Source organism: Myodes glareolus, chromosome 8 (assembly GCF_982192425.1).
Source record: "Myodes glareolus chromosome 8, mMyoGla1.1, whole genome shotgun sequence".
Classification (NCBI taxonomy): Eukaryota; Metazoa; Chordata; class Mammalia; order Rodentia; family Cricetidae; genus Myodes; species Myodes glareolus.
In genome coordinates, this window is record NC_142033.1 from 13061622 (window position 1) to 13085731 (window position 24110).

The following is a 24110-nucleotide window of genomic DNA, read 5'->3' on the forward strand; positions in this document are numbered from 1 at the left end:
CACACACCCTCTCAGCAGGGTACTTTTCAGAAGGGGAGGTGTGATTGTTCTGAAGTTACCTATACTTGTATAGTTCACCTCCAGAGGCTCTTTCTACCATGCCCACATCCCCCAAGACGGAGTCAAAGGCTATCTAGGAGAACAGGAAAAGGGTCCTTCCTACTTTGGCTGATGTTCAGTGGCAAAATTCCAGAGAACGTTCCCCTTTAAGAATGGTTATAGCATAACATCTACAGAAACATGAAAAATGTGTCTAAGACATTGCTTATAAATCTCTGCAACAGCTTCAGATATCATGATACGTGTGGGCCTGGGGCTTCTAATTGTTAGGCCTCTTTTTAACAGATGCAGTTTAGTCAACTTTGACTTTTGTTGGAGAGCTCGATTAGGCACCAATGAGCACATTATCAGACGAATCAGGCAATGCAGCTTTCATACCCAAGCCAGCAGGCACTGTGTCCTGGCACACCTTCCCAGAGTGATCTCTGCTGTGTCTTCAATGCTAGCACACTTTATCATTGCAATTCTGTGGCTCCTGGGAACACTGCCACCATTTAGGAGACAGTGCAGCTTGCAAGTCAACGCTCAGAAGAGTGTGCTCTTCGAGTAGCACCCTGAAACCTATTAGGATGCTAAAAATCAAAACAATAATGACACCAACAAAACCATACCAAAATCAGGCCCCACACTACACTATTGCGTAAGACTGAATATTCCCTGTTTAAATGGCACGGAAGAGGTAGGCATGCCAATTCATGAGAAGTCCAACCCAGGATAGACTGCAATATTCTTCACGTTTCTCCTGAAAATGTAATGCCTCTGTTTTTTAATTATTCTTTTCATTAGTTAAGAAGAAACAAACAACTTCTAGGAATAAGACGTATAAATCTTGACATCAACAAGACTGCAGAATAGAAGGTCCCAGTCCCAGTCCCTTTCACAGCCAAAGCTCCATGTCCCATAGACAGTGCATCTGAATCTCTACAGATAGCACATAGTCAATAGGGTGTATTAAATACATTAGTGCACTGTCATAGGTTGAATGGTGGGTTTTAGCACAAAGCCTGGCTCTGCAGTTTTGAGAGAAGGCTGAAAATCCTCAAACCTTCCCAGAAGAGAGATCAAAAGAGCTAGAATAAACGCACTGTGCAGAGACATCATTTTGAAAGAAGTTTAAAATCTTTAGCTGGAACTGAGTGCCGAAAACCTTTTCCTCAGAAAGCCAAACAATAAAGGCTAGTAGAGATGACTATTTGGTCACATACAATCAGCAATGCAAGATTTCAAGGAATACAGAGAAGATAACTGAAAAAAAAATGCATTATCACTGAAAGGAAAAAAAAAACAAAGCTTTTTGTAACAATATAGAGGTCAATGAACTGCATGACAAAGAACTCAAGACAAAACTATCAAGGAAGCACAGGTAACAGGTGGACACAGACAGCAAACTAAACGCAATGAAATCAGGAGCAAAATACACACACAATGAAAGCCCACCAAAGCCAGCAACCATAAAAAAAATTAAGAGAAATTTGAGCTAAATAATACAATGTATGAAATTAATAACTCAAGAGAGCTCCCATAGAAAGCCCCAAGGAGAGAGAAAATCCTTGAGCTGCAAACAGATCATCTGAAACCACCCAGGCCAAGGAATAAACAGAGCAGAAGAATAAAGAACAAACCCTTGGGTACAGAAACAACGGCGGAAAACTTTCCAATCTGAGGCGGGAATGTTTGCCCAAATCACTGACGTTCAGAGAACGAAAAGCAAATGAAACCTGCAGAAGAAGTCACATGGTGATCACATTTCCAAAAGTTAACAGATAGAGAATTCTGCCGGAACCCCACACGATGAGCGCTGGATTCCTTAGCACAGACCCTGTACGCTCAAAAACAGGGATTGCACAACTAAAGCAGTGAAGATAAAACAGTGATCTAAAACCCTTCACTGGCGAAGCTATCATGCATAGATGAAAGAGAGGCTTTCTGGACAAACCGAGGCTAGTATTGCTGGGCCTGTCTGACAAGAAAGGCTGGAGTTCTTCAAGTTGACATGAAGAGATGTCAGTTAACAGTGTGAGAATTCACCTGCAGAGCAAAGTAGAGTTGATTGCTCCTACAAGCTCTACATACATGGACTCAGCCAACAGCAGTTTGGACACATTCAGGATAACCATTGTCTCTTCTAAACAGGCACAGCCTGTATTTTCTGTACCATTATTCCCTACAGAATACTCTGTATGTAAGCGTGTGCATGCATTTACACACTTATATAGGGTTTTTATTCCTTAGAAAGACTGGAATAAGATTTTAAAAGGCAAAAGCAATAAAGACAATTATAACTGTAGGAATTTGTTAGTAGGACAGATGATATACAAAACCATAAACTGTGATACTAACAGCGAAGTATCAGGCGTCAGGGACATATACACGTAGAGAGCAGTGTGTGATCGAAAACAACGTATCAGCTTAAAATGCACTATTATAACTTCAAGACTTTATGCAAGCTTCATTGTAAATCTGCAGTAGGTATAGAAAAGACAAAGACATAAGAATCAAGGGACCCAGAACCCTCAACATCATATCAAAAAGAAGAAGAGATATGATATTATTCAGCCATTATAAAAAGGAGGGGTGGCAATGTGGAGGACATTAGCTAAAAGAAATAAGCAGGACTCAGGAAGAAGACAAAAGCTGTGTGGTCTCTCACCTGGGGAACTGAAAACAGTCAGATTCCCAAGGAAAGCAGAACGGGACTAGACAGGAGGCAGGAAACATGGAAAAATGGAAGTTAGTGGCCACAGGGTGTGAAACTTCAGTTGCACAAGGTAAGTCAGTTCTGAAAACCTACACAGTGCCATGGTTACCGATGCTGCGTGAAAACCTACACAGCGCAGCCCATGGTTACCAATGCTGCGTGGAAACCTACAGAGTGCAGCCCATGGTTACCGATGCTGCATGGGTTGCTTACTGTTGCTAAGATGACAGATCCAGAAGGATAAGCTATAAAGGTAACGAGATCTGCAGGAGACCTTGGAAAGTGATGGTGCCCATGACTCTGAAGCAGTGATGGTTTCCCCGCTCATAGCTCCAAATGTGTCATGTTATAAATATTAAATATATAGGGCTCTTAATTTTTACTCATTGTTTTGAAAAAGAAATACTAATATTCCCATTCATCTTGATAATGGTTGTTTTGACTGTTTTGAAGAGGAGCGGAATATTCAAGAAGAGATGGATAGAAAATCACATATCATCTTTTCTAAAGCTGATGCGCACAAAAGCCAACTCTTACCGTAATTCCTCCCTCACTGTTAACATTTTGGAATTGACTTTTCTCCTTTTAGCTTTTTCTCCACTGCATATCCCCATCAGCACAATAAATTAGTTATTTTACTAGTTGAACAATCCTTCCCTCTGATGTTTTATGTATCCCTCAGAGTACATTAGCAGGCAATGAAATCCCAATGAGTAAAATTGAGGACATGGTTAAAACAGTGCTTTAAATTAAATAGCTCTTCTAATTCATTTCATAGAACAATAGGCATAAAAATGCTGGTAATAAAATATAGCCATTACGTATTGTATTACGAGTAAAAATATTAACGTTGTGAACTGTAGTAAAAGCAGAAGCCTCTATCCTTTAAAACAAAATACAATTCCCTCCCCACATGAATGAAACTTGAGCTATAAATAATGGAACTTTAACTCGAATGATACCATAGCCCAATTCTGGGCCCAAATATTCCAGATTAAAGTTTTCAAAACTCTACTGTTTAGCAAATGTCTAGTTAGATGCTCTTTTTTTTTCTTTATCTTCTTCACTTATTCTGTAAAAATAGGAGCTCATTTATACCACAAGTTTAACATTTTACTGGTGCTGGGCATTATTGACTGAAGGGAAGAAACAGGAGTTGTGGAGGGCTCAGGGTGAAGTGGGCCAGCAGGAGAAAAGGGAGGCTAATAGGCATGGCTTCGCGTTTGTCAGCAAGAGTTCAGAGGTTTGCTCTTCCAAGGCAGGATCGTGCAGTCTTTGCTTTGTGTAGAATCCAACATTTAAGCCAGTCAAAATTTTCACAGTGGGTGCCTTATGAGACAATGCATTGAACAAGTTAAGGAGCGCCCCCCCCCCACATCCAAAGGAAAACTGATATTCCGAAGGGATTCAGTTGTGCTTACTCACATATCAAATATTTTTACACCACTGACCTTTGAAATTCACCCAAATAATTGCCTCTAACTGTGTCCCCATAAAAGCACCAGTGAGAGGCATGTGTGAATTTGAAGGAAATACAACAGGCATTTTCAATTACATACAGGCAATGCCACAACAGAAAGGGTCCTCAGAGACAGGTATCCAGCCAGGTCTAACTATGGCATTTGGGAGATTTTTAATATTAAAGCATTAGCTAGTTGTAGAAAAGAGATGCTCAAACAATAAAGGAGCTCAGTAAGATTATCAAACTGGTTTCCAAAGTGGACAGAAGGCACGGGTTTCAGAAGCACTGTAATTAACGGGAAGGCAAATAATACTTTGAAAACCCAGCAGAAGGGCTATTGTCCACAGAGTTGAGTCCCCTGCCCACACTATAACCCTCAGAAGATGTGGAACTCCCTCAGACGCATTTATCTCTAGCAGGTTTGGATTTGGAGAGTTACCTAATTAATCCAATTAATGAAACCTGTTCAACAGAACATTCTTTATTACTTTTTAATCTTTTCCCCCCTTCTGCCTCCTGCCCCAGTAAAACATGTTTTGACACCATTCCCAATTCTATTTCTCCACAGTAGCTCAGCATCCTCCTGGAAGGGGCAGTTAGGTTTATTTGCTGCCAGGCCGAGATAGGGTGAAGTAGGAGACAACTCGAAAGACAGGACTGAACTCACAGTTCCGTTGCGTCACCCAGAAGAGCCACAGCAGCAGCAGCAGAGGGGCCCTGAGCATTTTGTACCTGGCACAGACATCTAGAAGACAGAGATGCAGCCAGGAGTCTTGCTTAAGCCATTACACCATTACAACCACCCGTCCAACAAAAACACAAAATGTGCCCTGCTCGGAGAGTAAAACTAAATCAATACTTCTCTTACAAAGCTTCCTTCTATCCGTTCGTCAGAGAAGGACTAGGAAAACAGGCTAACTCTCCATTGAACAAGATAGGGGTTCACTTGTGTACCTACTCATAAGGATTGACAACATCTTCACCTAGTTCATTAAAACCACCAACTCAATACCAGCCAGCAACTGGCTTGTCTCCAGAATTAACACATAGGCAGCCTCAGGGAAGGAATTCCCAGACCCATCCTCAAAAATCATTCTTAGCACACATCTGACTACACATCCACCAGACACCGAAACATACGCGTTTTATTTCCTGGGCCCAGCGGACCTATGACTATAAATAGCCTCTCCAGTAAAAAGCTGTGGTGAATCCACAGGGAAGATTCCAGAAGGTATGGGGCCCAGCTTGCTTGAAGAGGACACCAAGAATAGATTTTTGTCTTCATTTTATCCATCAAGGGAATGAGACTCCATATGCCTAAAGTATCAAGCTAGAGGCCAGAGTGAGAGAGCATGCTGGCTGAGTGTGGGAGGCAGGCACACTGGAAACAAAATCTCAGCTCCGGTGATGAAAACCTTTGTGAAAATGATTATTTCTAGATCTCTTTTTGCTTTAGTGTCCTCCTTCGGTAAATCCGAGATCATTGTACAGACACTACAGAATGAATGGGAAGATTCGAGGGATAATTCACACCAAGTTGTAGTGTCTAGTAAATGTTTAGAAACAAACAAAAAGCCTTTCTACTCATGCTGTAATTTCCTTTAGAAACAGCGAGGCCATACAACCAACACTCCAGCCTTCCAGTAGGGCAAGATAAAAAGACCCAGAGAAAAGGTGAAAGGAAACATTTTAATTCCTAAAAGGAAAAGCAATAGATACTTACATACTATAATCATGGATATGGCCAAATTTATTATTAGCACCCTGACGATGCTGAGGCCCAGGCCATTGGGGCCACAGTTCTGATGCATGGTTGCACGTCACTGCCTGGTTCGAACAACAGTACTCTAGGAGAGGCTGGGATGGGAAGGTGGAGGGACAAAGGGAAACACTTGAGCTCACTTTCCAGGAATCAGCTGCAGACCCAGAAATGCACTACAGGGCTCACAAAGTGTGGGGCTTGCAAGTAATTCAAAATCTGTGCCCTGTGTCCCCTATCCCCTTACGAATTAAATTCTATTTTTCTTGGCTTTGTTTTGGTAGTCAGAGCAGGGAAAACCCTAGAAATGCCCTTTCATCCTACACCGTCTTGTACAAAATTGTGCAGTTAGTGGGGCTGAGCTCCAAACACAGATTGAAACCATGATAGGAGAGTCGCCAGTAAGGGCTGCACTGAAACCCACTGTAGGATGTAGGAGGGTCATCTGTCTATGTGTTACTTTCATTGGTTAATAAAGAAACTGCCTTGGCTTTTGATAGGACAGGAGCTTAGATAGGCAGAGTAGACAGAACAGAATGCTGGGAGAAAGAAGCAGAGTCAGGCAGACGCCATGGAGCCAGCTGCCAGGTCAGACATGCTGAATCTTTCCTGGTAAGCCACCACCTCGTGGTGCTACACAGATTATTAGAAATGGGTTAATCAAGATGTGAGAATTAGTCAATAAGAGGCTAGAACTAACAGGCCAGGCAGTGTTTAAGTGAATACAGTTTCCATGTAATTATTTTGGGAAAAGCTAGCCAGGCAGCCAGGAGCCAGACGGGACGAAAAGCAGCCCACTGCTCCTTTTACAACTGTGGAGCAGGAACCCAGGAGGGAAGCAAAGAAAACCTTCTGTATCTATCTCTATCCATCTCCAGTGAGATTCCATCTCACTAAAATCTATAGTGATGTTTTATTTGTACTGTTTTGTTTGTGCTATAAGACAAAAAGCTTGCCTTGAAGATCAGAGTGCTGAGCTAGCTAGCCACACTAGTTAGCCATAGAGGCCAAGCAATGGTGGCACACATCGTTAATCCCAGCAACTGTGAGGCAGAGGCAGAAGCAGAGGCAGGTGCAGGTGGATCTCTGCAAGTTCAAGTCCACCCTGGGCTATAAGAGATTGAATCAGTCTAAAAGAGAAACAGCTCATACCTTTGATCCCAGCACTTGGGATCACATGCCTTGAATCCCCACACTAGAGAGGTGAAGACAGGGAGTAATATGGCCAGGTGGCGAGAGGAGATAGGAGCTCACAGTTCAGTCTGAGGTCTCTGAGATAGCATCCAGTCTCTTGTAGAGACGAGAATCCCATTCCGTCTGAGGATTTCACAGAGCTAAGAACTAGTGGCTGGGTGCTCTGCTTCTCTGAGCTTTCAGCTTTCACTCCCTAAATATCTGACTCTGGGTTGTTATTATTATTATTATTATTAAAAAATTATTTATTTATTATGTATATAGTATTGTTCCTACATATATCCTACAGGCCAGTAGAGGGCATCAGATCTCATTACAGATGGCTGTGAGCCATCATGTGGTTGCTGGGAATTGAACTCAGGACCTCTGGAAGAGCAGTCAGTGCTCTTAACCTCTGAGCCACCTCTTCAGCCCCCCTGGGTTTTTATTATTAAGAACAATTAGAATTCACACTACAAGAACCAAACCTCACTTCCACAAGTGACCATGAGAAGGTGATAATTAAGATTAGTTACAAGGTGGCCACCTGCAAGCTCTGCTACACCATCAGACTCCCCAAACTTCATCTCTCTCCTCCTCCATCTCCTCTCTAAAGCCTCCACCACTGCTTTCAGCAGCAACAAGTTAGCACACATATGAGACTCAGACATTGCCCGTCTTAGGATGACATCACCTGCCTTGACTGATCATTGGTGAGAAAACGGTAAGCATTTTTAAACTGTCCTAAGAAAATCTTCCTTTATCTAGTCATTACTACTATCTCCATGGGTGGTGATATTTAGAATGAAAATCGAAAACTACTCCAAGTTTCTAAAGGTACTACGATGGGAAAGAGCCACTTGTAATGAGACTACGGAAAGGCCCTCCACTGAATAAGTTTTGAGAAACACAGGCAGGAGTGTTTGCTCCTGAGTAGGTGAGCTCGGCATCTCCTGAGGAGGGATAAACACCCCATCTGCAGTGTCCAAGAACACCCTGTGCAGGACATGGACAAAACTACACAGAATGGCTATGTATTTACGTAACAATTCAGTAAGGGGGAATTCTGCATGAAGCCCATGGTTTTACGAGTATTATTGCTAGAATGAGACCATCATAAAAGAAGTAAGATGACTAAATGAACAACATGTAGTATATGTGAAGCAGCTAATACCACAGGAGCTCATGGACATGGCAAGATCATACACAGGTGGCATGCCGGTAACTCAGAATGGGAAGCATGTCCCTGTTGCTCAGGACAACCCCTGTGGCTTCTGACAGCTTCTTCACATTCTTTCACCTTCCTTCAGCTTGACTAATAGAATGTCTGAACTTACTCCTTTTCATTATTCCTGATAGCCAAGACAGTGAGCTTCTTACTACATGGGCCGTGGAAGAACACACAGAAACAGACATGCCTTGATCCTGACGATCATGGCCAAGCAAGAGACAAAAGGAGAGTGATACCATAGTTCTGTGGCTGCAGGTCAATGGAGAATCTTCTCCGATCAACAGTGGACCTATTAAACTAGTCTGACCTCATGTCTGAGATACTTAATAACCACCTATATAATAGACTGCTGGATCAAACAAATGAGTACTTCATCATAACCTAGCTTTATGAGTACTGCCAAAATAGTTCCAAGAGTCAACCTTTATAGGTAGACCCAAGGAAACTAACCCTAGGGGTGACACCAACCTTGGGCACATTCTTCACACGGAACAGTATATTTTGGAAGGAGTGTCCATCATTGGCCTGCAAGACTACAACATCAGATGTGCCGTCTGAGCCATCGTGAGCATAGAGGAGGAGACCCCTGGAGAGTTCATCCAGATGGAACTGATAGATCGGGGCCGCAGGGGCTGGAAGTGTCTGGAGCAATTGGCCATGAAGTGGAGGATCAAGCACATTCACGACCACATCCTGTGGGTTGTCATCATCTCGGATGTCAAGCAGCTGGGTGGTGATGGCTGCCTGCTCGCCTTTGCTGATGTGGAGAACCTCGTTTCTCAGCACATAAGGGGCCTGCGGAGTTGGAGGAAAGCAGGAAGAAGAGCCATTTAGTAGGTTGATGCAGGACAAGAGAGCGGTGTGCCTAACCCGACTGAACGGCTTTACGAAAAGCATGAAAGTGCCAACCTATTCCATGAAAAAGTTATTTGTCGGAGATATGGTGGGCCATAATGATAGGGGTTATTCCATGCCTCTGGATTCTAGAGGTTTCTCAAGTCACTTCAAAACCACAGTACTGATACAAGTGCTATTTGTTTCTGGGTTTCTAATTTCTTGGCCATCTTGGACTGAACCACATCCTCTGCATTAGCACAAGAACACAGCTCAGTGTCAGGAAACAAAATCAGATCCAATAGATATGTAATTCTGAGCCTTGTGTTTGGGAGAGAACACTCTAGGCCACACAGTAACAAGTTGCCATAGTGACATAACTCAGCTCTCTGAATCCATGCTACTGCTAGGCCTTCTTGGTAAGCAACATTTTCCCACTTCTATCCACAATCTTGGCAGAGCCCCACCCCAATTCAGCTTATAAAGTCATATAAGATCCAAGACTAGCCGGGCGGTAGTGGCGCACGCCTTTAATCCCAGCACTCGGGAGGCAGAGGCGGGCGGATCTTTGTGAGTTCGAGGCCAGCCTGGTCTACGAGAGCTAGTTCCAGGACAGGCACCAAAGCTACAGAGAAACACTGTCTCGAAAAACCAAAAAAAAAAAAAAAAAAAAAAAAAAAAGATCCAAGACTATGGCCTGGTAAGACAACCACCTGCCCAGTTCATTTGATTCTGCTAACACAACAAAGGTTAGTATGTTCTCCTAAGAATTGTCTGGTTGCTCCTGTTACCTTAGAAAGAAGATATATGTTCCTTCACAAAGATAAAAATTAATGAACCACAGAAAAATACACCCCCACCCTAGTCCTCCCCTACACACACATGGAGGGAAGGAGAAAGGGAAAAGAGAGAGAGAGAGAGAGAGAGAGAGAGAGAGAGGGAGACAGACCAGGCCAGAAGTCAAGGCAAATGATATGTTATGTTAGTTTTTATGTTTTAAGTAGAACTGTGTAGGATTTTCCTCAACACACATCCTCTTTAACCCAAATGGCTTTTAAAACCACACAAGCGCCCCTCTCCTGGTCTCCTGGAAGTCACAATCATCCATCATCAACATATGTAACTATTCCATCACTATAATAGTCACATATGGCGCAGCTACTCAGTATTCCCAGGTGAGAGAGAACTCTCACACTATGTGTGAGTCTGTGCAGAGAAATAAAGAAGAGAGGTCAAGGATGATATTTTAAAAAAAAAACCTACAAAAATAACATACCAAATCAAGTTACACGAGAAGACCCCAGGGTCAAGGGGACAACAAAATACTATACATACTTAAAATAACGAAAAAAAGTTAAACTTCCTTCTAAAAGTCCATCCTCAAAATGTTAAATTGATAAAAGTGCATTGTATAATAAATAAAGCTGAAACATGCCATTGTTATTTGTTCAAACAAAGCCCAGGAAGCTGTGGGAACACAGCGTCTCAGAGCAGAAGGCTGTCAGTCAATATCTACCTTAGATCTTTCATTGGTCAGGCTGCATTAGCCGGGTACAAAAAGCAAAATCAAGACATCTGAGTTTAAGAACTAAAGAACATCTAAGGCATTGAGCCTCAAGACTGGCCCATGTTTACAGAGTTACATGTGTTAGCTTTGCGCACTGACTTTAGGCCCAGTTTCTAATCTCCCCTAGGACAGCACCTCTGATGTGGCCGTGTCATTAAGAGGAGCTGAGGCAGGTATCACTATCACTCGGCAGTCACTTCTGCCTTAAGCTTCTGCTGTTACAGTCTATGGTCAGCTTCAGGACTCAAGATATGAGGTCTTGGTATTTGGTATCTGGCTTCTGAAGATATTTCACCATCTTGTTGTTCAGTGGACAGAGATAAATATGTAAAACCAGTGTATCCATCAGACTAATCACAGCATCTAAGTCAGAATTCTACAGCTATGAGTGCGTGTGTGTGTTTCTGTGTCTGTGTGCGTGGTATGTGTGTTTATTCTATTTGTATATTTCACCTATTCACTCCCTCTATATAGATTATTGATCTGGAATACAGCATCTCAAGGCAGTATGGAGACATGAACACCTAGGGCCATTTTCTTGACTCTCCTTGTCTCTTCAACGATTTCCTGGGTCTCTGCTCTTGACCACAATGATACTTCATTTAAGTAGATTCCTAACAGGATGCTCTAAGCACGGTAACTATTACCCCCATGAGAGGGGCTGTGGAGAGAAAATAAACGACCTAAGAACAAGGCAACCATTAACAACTGGGGCAGTTTTAAGTTATTCTGCAGATGCAGCTTCAAGTCCAGTTCATCACGGTGCCAACAGGCCACCGTCTAGAACACAGACTGTGAGGCCAACTCTCCAGACACAGACGTGACTTTTATTAACTAGGTCACTCCGGAACATGTAGCAGATTTCCAGTTCTTCAGTTTTCGCATCTGTAAACTGACACGACCTCACAGGGTTGGCCAGAAGTTTGACCCAGAACCACGTGAAATTCCCACAGGGCAGAGATGCGCGAGAAGAAATCACTACTGTCGGTACTACCATCCAAAGAACTAAAAGTAAACCAAATGTCATTTCACAGTAAAGCTATGAGAACATCACCTCAGCTCACTCTTTTTGCTAAAGGTTCAGGAACTCTGGAGCTGTTCTTGAGGGCCAGCGGCCACGTCACCTGATGCGTTGCTGGGCATTTTTATTACCTGAGTTGAAAAGGCGTGTATGTTGATCAGCTGTGGCTCAGAGAAGAATTGCTGGTCGCTAATTTTCAAGGAGAAGTAGCCTTTCCTGAGGGAGGCCCCAAGGGAGAAAGGAGAGAACGTGATCACGACATTAGTTTTTAGAAAGAAAAGGATTAAAATGTCTTCAGGCTGTACTCCTACAACGATTTAAACCAAATGGTTATAGCAATACCATATCCGCACTGTAAATAGAAAGTACCAAAGATAAAACTGGTTAAAAGTCTTCCTCGTGGGTCTTGCTGGGTGGCTCAGTGGATAAAGCATTTGTTATGCAAGCCTGATACCCTCAGCTCCTCAAGTCTCACGGCAGAAGGACAATTGACTTGAAAGTCATCCCTTGACCTCCACACATGTGCTGTGACACTGTGACCTTCACACGTGTGCTGTGACACTGTGCCTCCACATGTGTGCTGTGACACTGTGACCTCCACACGTGTGCTGTGACACATATGTCCCTGAAACCATTCATACTCGCAACCTACCCACATGCACACACAATAACACACTTCTGAAATTACTCTGTGTTCTAAGATCTCATTGTAACATAAAAATAACATAACTGAAGCCGGGCATGTTGAAGAATGCCTTTAATCCTACTAATATTAATGAGGCAGCTGGATCTCTGAATTCAATGACAGACATCTAGTTCCAGAACACCCAGGACCACACAGAGAAACCCTGTCTTTAAAACACACACACACACACACACACACACACACACCAGAAAAAACTACTTGCTGGACTAGATTAGTTGGTGGTGGTTAAAGAGGTTAGACAATGGTTAAAATGAAGAATGGAAAGGAATCTTATTCACCAGCTTTCAAGGACACCTTTAGCACAGTGATCCACACTTCTTCCAAATTCCTATAACTGGGCCCCAACAATGTTTGAGGTACTGGGCTGTATAATGCCATTTCTAGCTTCCTATCCGCTCCTTAAACCCGTTTACTGTGGACACAGCTAAGAAGGGATGCCTGGGTCAGCTCTGAAAACCTGGGAGTGGTCTGTTAGCCAAGAGGTAGCCTGACCATTTGACCATGGGTCGCCATCAACTAGTACGTTGAGGAGAAGATGGAAGAAGCCCATCAGTAGGAAAGAAGCAGATGACACCCGTGAGCAGACATGGGACATGAGCTGAGTCCTACTTCCATTTTCTAGTTCTAGCTCCTGAACTTACCTTGGAGCAATTTCTCTTAATGCTGTTGAGGTATGAGCAGCCTCTGCAATGTTAGGGCAGTCTTATTATTTATTTTGCTTAGTCAAAATTGATTTCTACTACTTGTAATCAAAAAGACCCAATGAAGCCTCAGTCTGCTATGGGTTGACTTCCTAACCCAGATGTCTAATAGCTTCAGGCCCTGTTAGGAAGGAAGGCAGAGTTGTTTGTCTTCATTGACAAGCCAAGCACAGCTCACTGCCGACTGGTAAAAATATGTGGTCAACACATTATAGGAGATTAAAGATTTTGGTCAGTGTTGGGGTTCATTTTTAAAGGTTCTTAAAAAGATTCTTGGAACCAACTAATCATACCTGAAATATGTGAGTGGATCCAGAAAGCAATTGCAGAAACAAAACGTACATGTGTTTCCTAGTCACATAACATTTTAAAAAGGGTAAAACTATGAGGGAAAAACCAGGTCACAGTTGCCAGAGACTGGGATGAAAGGAGTGACTAATCTTTTTTTTAAAGGAGACCATAGTAGACTTGATGGAACTGTTTTTAGCAACATTGTGTACACTGTATACACATTGTATACGCTCATGGAACAGAACACCTTTAAACAGAATTTCACTGACTAGGGATTCTAGTTGTGTGTACCAGGCATTGGAGACCTTCCTGCTCTTTTTGCAAGTTATTCCTCCCATTTATTTTCCGTCCTGCTGCTCCACACTCCCACCTCGAAGCTTCAGGAGGATGTGACGAATCGAATGAGCAGCATGAACAAGGGAGGACAATGAACTACGCAGGCACTGGGGGCACTAGGAGAGCTCAGTGTCTCCGCTCCTCACCGTTGCTCTGGCTACACCTTCAGACTGGCTCTTAAGACACAAGGGGATTCTAAGTCCAAAGGGACTCAGTTCTCAAGAGTTCTTATCTGAATCATGGCCAGTGCTTTCATGAAGACAAAGAAACATACACGTGTATGTCAGAGTGGCTCTTTTTGCTTCATTGAGAGACAGATGATTTTATGCTTTATGCATCTCTCCCATTTCATTTTATTATCTTTTGTCATCTTGATTGATTTTTTAGATAAAGAAAATGCAACATTTAAATGGATATTCATCTCAGGAAAGAGTACTGCAAAAAAAAATCCTAAATTGCTGGGTTTATCCCATTTAAGGGTGCAGAACTAATTCTGCAAGAAATTGGGTGAGGTGTGGAGAAAATTAAATAGACAAGAAGCTTAACTTTGGTTGTCTAGGGAACTTTGCATTTTTCCACAAATGACTTTAAGGCAAATGGGCCCAGACTCAGAGTTTGTGGTAGCTCTGTGAATGCGATATGTGTGTGTTCATACGTGTGTGCATATGTGTGTGTGTGAGGGGTGGGGGGTGTGAGTGAGTGAAGGTGTGTGTGCAGAGAGACGCAGATACTTAAAAACTATGCTTATGCTTTCAACCAATATAAGCATAGGTGGCGGAGATGGACTTGGGAAATGACTAGATGGCACAATACTGCACAGCAGTGTGTGCTTGCTGTGCACTAACCCCATCCTTCAAGGACTAGAGCAAGTCTGTTATCACTAGAATAGTAGGGAGGTAGAAATCGCCATAGCTAAAGGCATGGAGAGTGTCGGCTTGGAGGACCAGCTCTGGACTTGTTATTCATGTTCTCCAGGCTATAGAATGGGAACATAATTTACACAGCTCACATGGAATGCCTAACATAATTCTTGGCTCCAAATGAGCTCAATAAATGTTAGTTGTTCTTGCTCCTGTGATACAATCTGCGCAGATTACTGAAATCATCAACTCTGAATGATGATAGAAAAACTTCCATCATTCTTCTTAGATAACTTTTAGCCTAAATCTCCACCAACTAATCAATCAAAGTCAAAAGAGAAACACCCATATTTAGTTTTGGCAGCAGGAAATATTCAGACATGTCCTATCCCTGCTTCATGGGCTTCAATACCTTGTTCACTCACAGTCTATGGTGAGTTATCTGGGCTAGTGAAGCAGAGCAGGGTGACAGAGAACACAAGAGGCTAATCATTGGGGGCGCATTCTGTGCTTTCTGCTTAGTAGATTTACTTTGTTAATTATAATGCTATATTGGCTTGGGTTCTTGTTAATGTTCGATTGCATTCCAGAAGCAAGTGTCAGTCGGGGTAGGGAAGACAGCCAGAAATGTGTGCAGCACCAGGGGAAAACTGGATCACGCTTCGAAATTAGCCACAATTAATTCCATAAAGAGGATAATAAAAAGTCAAGTGTGACTACAAGTTTTCTCCCCAAATTCCAGGGGTCAAAGGGCACTTTGACAAGCCAGTCTTCCATTCTTTGCCTGCCCATGACTTCCTAGCATTGCCCTCGTGTGGAGGAAGCAACTCCAGCATCTGGCGATGTAACAAGTTTTCTTTCCATGGGGCCAAAAACCTGGGTAATTATACTCAGAATTTTCCTGTCACACCAGAGAATTACCCATAATTATGTGATAAAATGAAAATGCCTCAAACAGAAGCGTACTCTCGAAGCAATTACGGGGGAAGGTTGACAGGCAGCTGGAAGCATTTGTGGAGTATCGATCTTTCCCGGTGGGAAGGGGTGGTTATTAAGGAGGGTGGGGGTGGGCGGGCTGAGAAAGGATGGAAGGAGACAACAGGCGCAGAACAGGACTGGCTGGCTCACCTGAGCTTCTCTCTGCTATGGACAAAGCGTACTTCCTTTGCATTGACGTCTTCCCAGCTAAAGTGGCCGGCCTTTTCCAGCTGGACCTCTTTGCCATTTCTCGAGAGCAGCAGCTGACCATTGGTGGGCGTGCTGACAACGTGGAACAACAGATCCTCCACTCTCCCGTCCTGGTGTTGGACGTTCAGGAGAGAAAAGTCCAGGGGCTTCATTGAACCGATACCAAGGGTCAAGGTGCCATTCACGTGCAGACTTGGAGTGTGCATTTCGTCTAGGAAAATGTATGAACCCAAAAGTCAGACCTGTCATCGTCACTAATTGGATTCCAAGTATTTATTGTAAATGGGACTTCAGTGCTAATTCAGATGCACACAGGAGAGATGTAGGCTATTCTACAACTCCAGCATCCTCCTACCCCGAAGAGTCTCATCTGGATGCACATGAGGATACTAGAGCTGAGACAGAAGGGTTAGATGGTGAACTGTTGGAAGACAGCATAGAAATAAATTTAAAAAAATAAGCTAGCAATCATTGCTTGGGTACGGCAAAACTGTATATGATATGAAAGAAAAAATAACAAATTAATTGGAATCATTAAATGTAAAACATTTGTACTTAAGAACACCAATATAAAAGACAACCCCTAGAATGAGAGAAAATGCAAATCCTCAATCGGGGGAAAAACCAGACTTATATCTAGAACATATAACAGGCTTTAATATCTCAACAATGATGGACAAACTAAAAATGCATAAGAAATTGAATAAGCTTTTCTCTGAAGATCTGCACACAAAGGCCAACAATCATGCAAGCAGGCATCCAACACTAGTTACCAAAATAAAAATCAAAACCTCAAGTATATGGCACTTTCCCTCTCTTAGGATAGATAATAATAACTTGGCAAGACATGAAGAAATTAGAATCCTCACGCATTGTTAGGAAGTATGGGAAGTAGTGCAATCATTTATAAATATAGTCAGTTCCTCAAATAAAACATAGTGACCATGTGCCCCAACAGCACTACAAGTAGATGCCATGGAGAACTATAACAATATGCCTACACAAAGATTTGCCTGTGGATGTTCATAGCAACACTGCTCAAAATAGGCAAATTGAAGAAACAATTGATAAAAAGATAAACAAAGGCTAGATCTATGGCTCAGTAATAGTGCCTGCCTACCAAGTATGGGTTCAATATTCAGTACTAACAACAAACAGAGACAGAGGTGAAGAAGTAAATAGATCAAAAGAATGTGGTATATCCATAAAACATAGTTATAGTAGCCATAAAAATGGAATGGAATGCTATACTGATGCAGGCTGTAACATGGGTACACTTCGACGTTCGGCCAGATGTGGAAGCCAGACAGGAAAAGCTATGTATGTGCTGTGTGATTCTATTGATGGGAGATGTCTAGTGTAGGCGAATCTGCAAAGACAGAAGGTAAATTAGAGATCAGCAGTGGCTGGAGAGACAGGAAATGAACTGAGACTGTGAAGGGTTATGAAGCTCTCTTTTAGGCTGATGAAAATGTTCTGGAATTAGATATTAATGACTGTCACACAACTTTGTGAATATACTAAAGAAAATCACTAGGCAATATAATTTAAAGGATAGATTTTTTTGTGTATATATCTTTTATATATTTTTTTGTGTATATATATTTTGTTATATCTTAGTAACTCAAACAAGGACACACATAGGGATATTTTATAAAAATGATGACACTTGGGCTGAACTGCGGAAGCTTCTGAATTAGATGTTCTGAGATGGATCTCATTAATTTTATAGACTCTCTAGGCAATGCTAATGGACTGGCAGGTTGGAAAGCCACAGACTTTCCCTGACACCCTTGTCACACCGGATCCAGCAAGAGAAAGCGGGGCAGGTGTCTGACGCCTTTCCTAGAAGAGCTGCTGCGAATCCGCAGAGGAACGGCTCAGAGTCGGAATTCCTGGGCAGAACGCACACAGTGCCGTAAGATTCTGATTGTCTGTCCACACGGAACATCTGATGAATTAGGATCCTCAACAAGGATGTAGAATTGATCTTTCCTACTGCAAGGTATTTTGTCAAGGTCTCTAGCTGGCAGCGTTCCCTTCAACAACTAGGTCACAGAGGACAATGTGAGAATGTCAAGGTTCACGGGAGTGATTGCTACAGAAAATTATTCTAATGAAAGTGAAATCCATCCTCACAAGCTGACGTGGATGGTATCCCAAGGGTCTTAAGCTACCTCACAAGCGCCTCTGGTTCCCAGGAAAATTCCAATAAAGGAGGCCAGAGATAGGTCATTTTTCTTTTTAAAAAGGTCTAATATTTTTAGAAATCAAAAATATGGAGATAGACTACATGTTTGGCTGTCACAAAAATGCCCTGTGCCAGTGCTGGGGTCACAGCTCAAAGGTAGAAAACTAGCCTAGTATGCATGAGGCCCCAGGTTCAATCCCCAACACTGTCAAAACAAAACAAAAAGATCCCTCATGTTATTGATTAATTAACCTGAGGGAACTCTAGGCGCTGGTAGAACTCTCAAGCTTTATATGCCTAAAAAACTTACAAGGTTCACAATTGGGCTGAATTTAAATTTATTTCTCTTTGCTTTTTAAAGAGAGATGTCTGTTCTGTGTTGGGAGAGATTCCTCCTAACAGAGCCCCTTCCGATCGATTGACTTCAAACACCTGCAGTTAATGGAACAGTCTCCTCCTCCACGATTCATTTAGAACTTCTTTCCACCGTGTGCATGAAAGATGCACCACTGTACCTCGGCAGAATTAGCTAAACAAGTTTACACGAACACAAACAATGCATTAGATATGCAGTCTATACCTGATTTTCCTAAAGTATGGCTGCAATTCAGAAACACACCTGAGTCTATACCAAATTCCTTCTCTGATTGTTAAGACTTTTAAGGTGCAGTTCCCTTCTTTTTCATTCCAAGATCAAAGAAATTAAGAGTTAGGTTTTCCTAATTGCCTATGTTCTACAAATCGTGCCTTATGTAGCACCAGGGGTTTCTGCCCTGCAGGAATCTTGAGTTTCACATGACAGGTGTCAACCGCATCTGGAGACCCATCATTTGCACAGAGAAATGACTGCTCACATCACCAGACGTTAAGTCCAGCAGAGATGGACTTACCAGCACAAGTTTCATTGGACGAGTGGCCAGAGAAACCGGGGACACAGGTGGACATGCAGAGACCACTCTTCAGAAAGAAGCCATGGCCACATAAGTGACACCGGTCTTGGTGGCTGCACTGCAAACAGCCGTGAGGGCAGGCTGCCAAAGAGAAGACACAAGTAAGGCACAGCCAAGCCACGTCCCCTGAACCACACAGGGAAATAAAGGGACTGCAACAAATAAATGGCCCCCTCATTGCAACAAAAGAGAATGCAGTTTTCCTGCTGATATTCATAGGGAGCTGATCTCCCCTCCGGAGGAAGCGGAATCCTGAGGTCTACAACTCAATTTATGCAATGTCATCTAAAGAACACGGCATACAGATGGATGTTCTAAAAGGCTTACTGACTCGTAAGAGGCGGTGTTTAGAGAGACTAAGGGCATCAGCTCTGCTGGGGCTATTATTCCTCCCCTACCTCTTACCAGCTAGGACCCTGGACAAGGGTCTTTTACAGTCTGGGAGGCAAGGTTCTTGTTTTAACAATGAGGGTAGAAATGGAACCTAGTATAGACAACAGTTGGGAGGAGTACAAGCATTACAATCTGATTTTACAATGTCAGGCATACCAGGAGGGTTCAACTGTTCTACTACAATATGACTGTCGCCTGAGAGCGGGAATAGTGACAGTAGTATTAACCACATCTGGAGAGCTAGCTCTCGAAAGACCCATAGGACTTCTGCTTTGGATCAAGTTAATAACCTCTGAGAAGACAGAGAGCTTCATGCTTAATTGTCCTGTCTCCTTAGTTGGGATTTATAATGGTGAAGCTATGTAGGACCATGTAAAGAGTCCTGGACTGGTATCAGAAATCTAGGGTTTAATACACTGCCTTAACACTTCAAAGTCTCTTGTTTTCATGCTTGTAAAACAGGATTCTTTCAGTCTATCGTATTTCATCAAGTCATTGGGAACATTAAATAAGGAGATATTACAGATGAAGAAAATGCAGAGAAACATAAAACTCAATGAGTCCAAAGCATTCAGCAAAGACTCAAGTTATCTGTGCTTCTTAATGACATTATTATTAAATGTCAAATATTCTTTCTTGTAGGGGCACTGGGCAACAGGTTTCAATAGAAATGAATGCTAATGGGAATTTTCTTCTTGGATGTTAAGACTTTGGGTTTAGCTTCAGTTTACTACTAAAAGCTCCAGTATTTCTCACTAAATTATCATCCAAATCCTATTCTTCAAGGCTATAGCATCAATATTGGGGTCATGAATGATTTAGTCTGCATGCTGAAAATTCTATGCCCGTATCAATATGGCTGATCCACTCTTAATGGATACCACACAGCCATTCAATATAAAGCTTTGCGTTCCATAAAATGTTGGCTTCATTTCCACAAAGACCTTCAGGAACAGTATTGATTCCTGCAAGAGAATTATTGGCCTGTACTCCTGTATTATCCTGTTTAACCAGCACCTGGCAGACATACATGGGAAGCTATCAATTACTTAGACCAGGCTCCCTGACTGCTATTCTGCACCTGTGTGAGAGGCTCCTGGCTACTGGAGAGAGCGAGAGCATGTGACGCACTGGCTGCCCTGAGTTCTTCCCAACGCACTCAGCAAAGACTCAAGGTACCTGTGCATTTGTGCTTCGCATGATCTGCAAAGTAGCCGTTCCCACATTCTTGGGTGCACTGGGCTTGGAAGAGGAGAAATGGCTCTGCGCAGCGTGTGCACTCATGGGGACCCTGGCACTGGAGACAGTGGCTGTTGCACCCTGAAAGGTAGAAGTTAAGTCAGCAGGAATCCATGTAGTTTCCAAGGGGGCTCTGGGCACTTATGGGAAGGGTCAGGTAGCAGCAGGACCTGTACACCAGGCAAAGCACCCCAGGAGGAACTAGGGACCCTGGGCCTGGTTGAGACTGCTGTAGCTATCGGACGCGGACTTGGGGCTAGCCGCTCTACCTCTACAAAACTCCATGTTCTTCCTATGTAACAGAAGTGAAACTACTGTCCCCAACTCTTCCCAGAAAGTTTGGATCCCACAGTAGAAAATGCTAGACGAACACTAAAATGATTGGCCAATATTTATTTTTATTATAATTATTTATTAGTCTTTCCATTGGTTGAAATTCCTAGGGACACAAAGGGTTCTATCTAAAGAACAGGATTGTTAAATGTTTAAGGAAATTAAAATTAACAGTTGACACGAATATGTTTGTGTGGGCATGTAACTCCATGGCTGTCATACTGACATCAGATTTTTGCATATGTCTGCTAGGGTGTGGGCAAAGGAGAATGGACTCATTGCTGACAACAAAGATAGCCCTGCGGAAGGAAACCAGGTCCAGCAGAAAAGCCAAACAAATTTGCCACAGACTCTTTAGAGATCATAGACAGATACTTACGCTTACAGAAGCCTGAGTCCTGGTAGTGCCCTGGTGAGCACTGCCCCATGCACACACCGTCCTGGAGAACATAGCCATCCATGCACTGCAGGCAGTCTGTCCGAAGAGGCCCACTGCAAGCATTGCAACTCCAGTCACACTCTGGAAAGAAAGTCTACATTAGATCAGCGTCCTTTTCGCTAGTCCCAGCAGCCCACGTAGGAGGCCACAGTCTGTGTCTGGGAGAGGGAAAGTGAGGACAACACCAGAGATGTCAGATAAGCGAGCTGTAACGAAGCCCCGGCTTGTAGGTGTTTAAAGGTGTCTCTGAGGTTTAGCGTTTCCTAATTATGTCAAACACAGGCATGTACAAGGAGTGGTCCACGCCTGTGCAGAGCCTCCCTGTCAGCGGGGCTGCTGCTGAAGAGTCAGATCATCTTGGCCTCATTCCAGGGGCACCTGAGTACATCGGCCTCATGCTGCCCCAGTTCTTCATGCCAAACCTATCCTGGGGAGCAAGGCTGCCCCCCTACCCCGAATCCTGACCTCTAAATACTCAGGGCTCACAAGCTAAAGAGATATCAGAGACATAACTAAGAATGCGGTCACCACCATTGACACCAGATTCATGGCCCTTCCTATTTAAAACCTGAAGGGGACAGCATGGCAGAAAGAATAAACGATGTATATAGAACGCTCAAGAAAGAAGGGGATTACTGGACAATGGAAGACCTCATTTAGGGTAGAAGCAAGTTGTTTGAATGCTCCTCTGTTCAAGAAGCAACAGTTCACTGCGTCTGGAGAACATAAGAGTGAGACACGTGGACCCTGGCATCAAAACGCTTGTACCTCAATAAGGTCAGTCTAGGATGTGAACCTCAGTGGTCCAGGGAGACTGTCAGAAATATACATCAGGCTCAGCCTCAGGCCTATTGAGTTGGGAGCCTTGGGGGCTGGGGCAGAGAGAAGGATCTTGCTGTTCTTCTGGGTGATCTTGTTAGAATCACAATCGTGTTTGTGGTTGATATGTTTGATGTTCCAGGAAACACTGGTGCAATAAGAAAGCTCATGTTCGAGAGGCAATGCTCTTGCTGGTCTTTCCTACCCGGGCGATGGGAGGGAACAGTCTGGGGAAGTACGTGAGTTTTGAAATAGGGCAAGTTTATTAAACCATCATTTTGTTGGGTTTTCTCTGCATTTTCCTGACTACCTTCCTTAATCCTTTGGCGCCTGAATTAAACACACACTAGTTTATACGTATTTACTAAGGCCACTGGAGAGACAAAATGAAGCAACAGATGTAAACAATTAGAACAGAGGCCGGAGGTGGAACTCGGTGATCCAGCTTGCTCTTAGGATCGGGGCTTCCTGGCTTCAGTCATAATAACTAAGCAAGTACAATGCCCGGTACATGTTAACAGCTCAACAGGGGTTTGTGAAGGAACTGGTTTTCCTGGAGAACATGTTTTTACTCAAGGCTCCCTCAAGCCCATTTTTCTACCCAGCTAGGAAGCTGCAAGGACACATTTCTCTATTCCTTCACGCTGCACTTCTAAGTCCTTAGGTGGCAGGTACATGCGCAAGATGGTACATGTGCTCCGAAGGTTTATAAAATTAATCTCCTTCATTCATTTGGTTGAATCAGTCCTGAGGGAAAATGACTAAAAACAGAGCCTTGAAAATCAGCACAGTTATGAAATCATTTGCAACATGGAAGGATCTGAAAGAATCTTGTTGTTCACCACAAACTGACAGGCCCTGGTTAGAAACAAAAGACCAGAAAAGCCCCTGCGGTTGTGAACACGGAAGACTACCTAAGCTGACAACCAAGTTCAATTTCTTAGAATGGAAACTGTGCAGAGGCCGAATTTATTTGTCAGGCATTTGGCCTCTGTTTCAGAGCTGGGCCTTCTCTGCCAGAAACAGAGGGTTAGAAGGAAACACCGAGAGAAGCTAGCCTAAGAAGAGACAAGGAAAACAGACAACCCCCACTTTTCCAAGGCTTAACCCTGCCACAAGAATTCCAGCTACTGGTGAACAAGGAGAAGATACTTGGTGCTCTCACCCATTTGAGCGTGGGCAATTTGAAGGAACTCAAACAATTTGCCTAATGGATGAATGCGTTCTCATTGTTGTTATCCTTACAGAAAGTGGAAAACACCTGATGGAAGTGTTTGCCTAAGATGGGGAGTGGGTGTCTGGAGTAAAGGAATATCCCAGAACAAAAGAATCCTCACACATCCCAGGAAAAGCTTTACCTCTGCACGTCTTGGTGGAGATGTCGAGGTAGTACTGGGGGGCGCAGCTCTCGTACTGGCATTCCCCAAAGAGCAGGACCTTGCTTGGATCTCGACAGGAGGTGCAGCTGCCCTGTGAATCACAGCTTCTGCAATGCGTGTTGCATGCTGAGTGGACAGGAAAGGGAAATGACCAGATGATTACAACCACAGGTACGGAGGCCCTGGGCAAAGCTAGACAGATGCTGCTGCAGAGCGAAGCCCCACTCCAGCCTGCCCTTTAATTATGGCCCATAACCTTTCTCTGTGAGCAACAGAAACTGAAAATATTGGCTTTATTTTCCAAAATAGAAGAAGATAGTACATTTTCCTAGAGATGAATATAAATCCAAGGACAGGAATCCCATATCCAAATTGTTCTGTGATTTAGCAACAGGATTCATACTGACTCTAAGACCGATGACTTTATTTGAACATTACTTAGGAAATCAACCCCTCTCCTGTCATTTGTGTTATAGATAC

At 43.2% G+C, this 24110-nt stretch overlaps 1 protein-coding gene across 1 annotated transcript in view; it reads right to left on the reverse strand.

Moving 5' to 3' along the window:
- The window catches only part of Fras1 (Fraser extracellular matrix complex subunit 1), a 409549-nt gene that overhangs the window by 118221 nt on the left and 267218 nt on the right, over positions 1–24110 (reverse strand). Inside the window, exons 23-29 of the mRNA XM_087908851.1 lie at positions 23610–23756; positions 21373–21513; positions 20601–20741; positions 18969–19109; positions 15828–16098; positions 11937–12021; positions 8852–9178 (exon numbers count right to left, since the gene is read on the reverse strand). Coding sequence (XP_087764977.1) covers positions 8852–9178; positions 11937–12021; positions 15828–16098; positions 18969–19109; positions 20601–20741; positions 21373–21513; positions 23610–23756 — 1253 coding nt within the window. The remainder of the gene's footprint in view (positions 1–8851; positions 9179–11936; positions 12022–15827; positions 16099–18968; positions 19110–20600; positions 20742–21372; positions 21514–23609; positions 23757–24110) is intronic.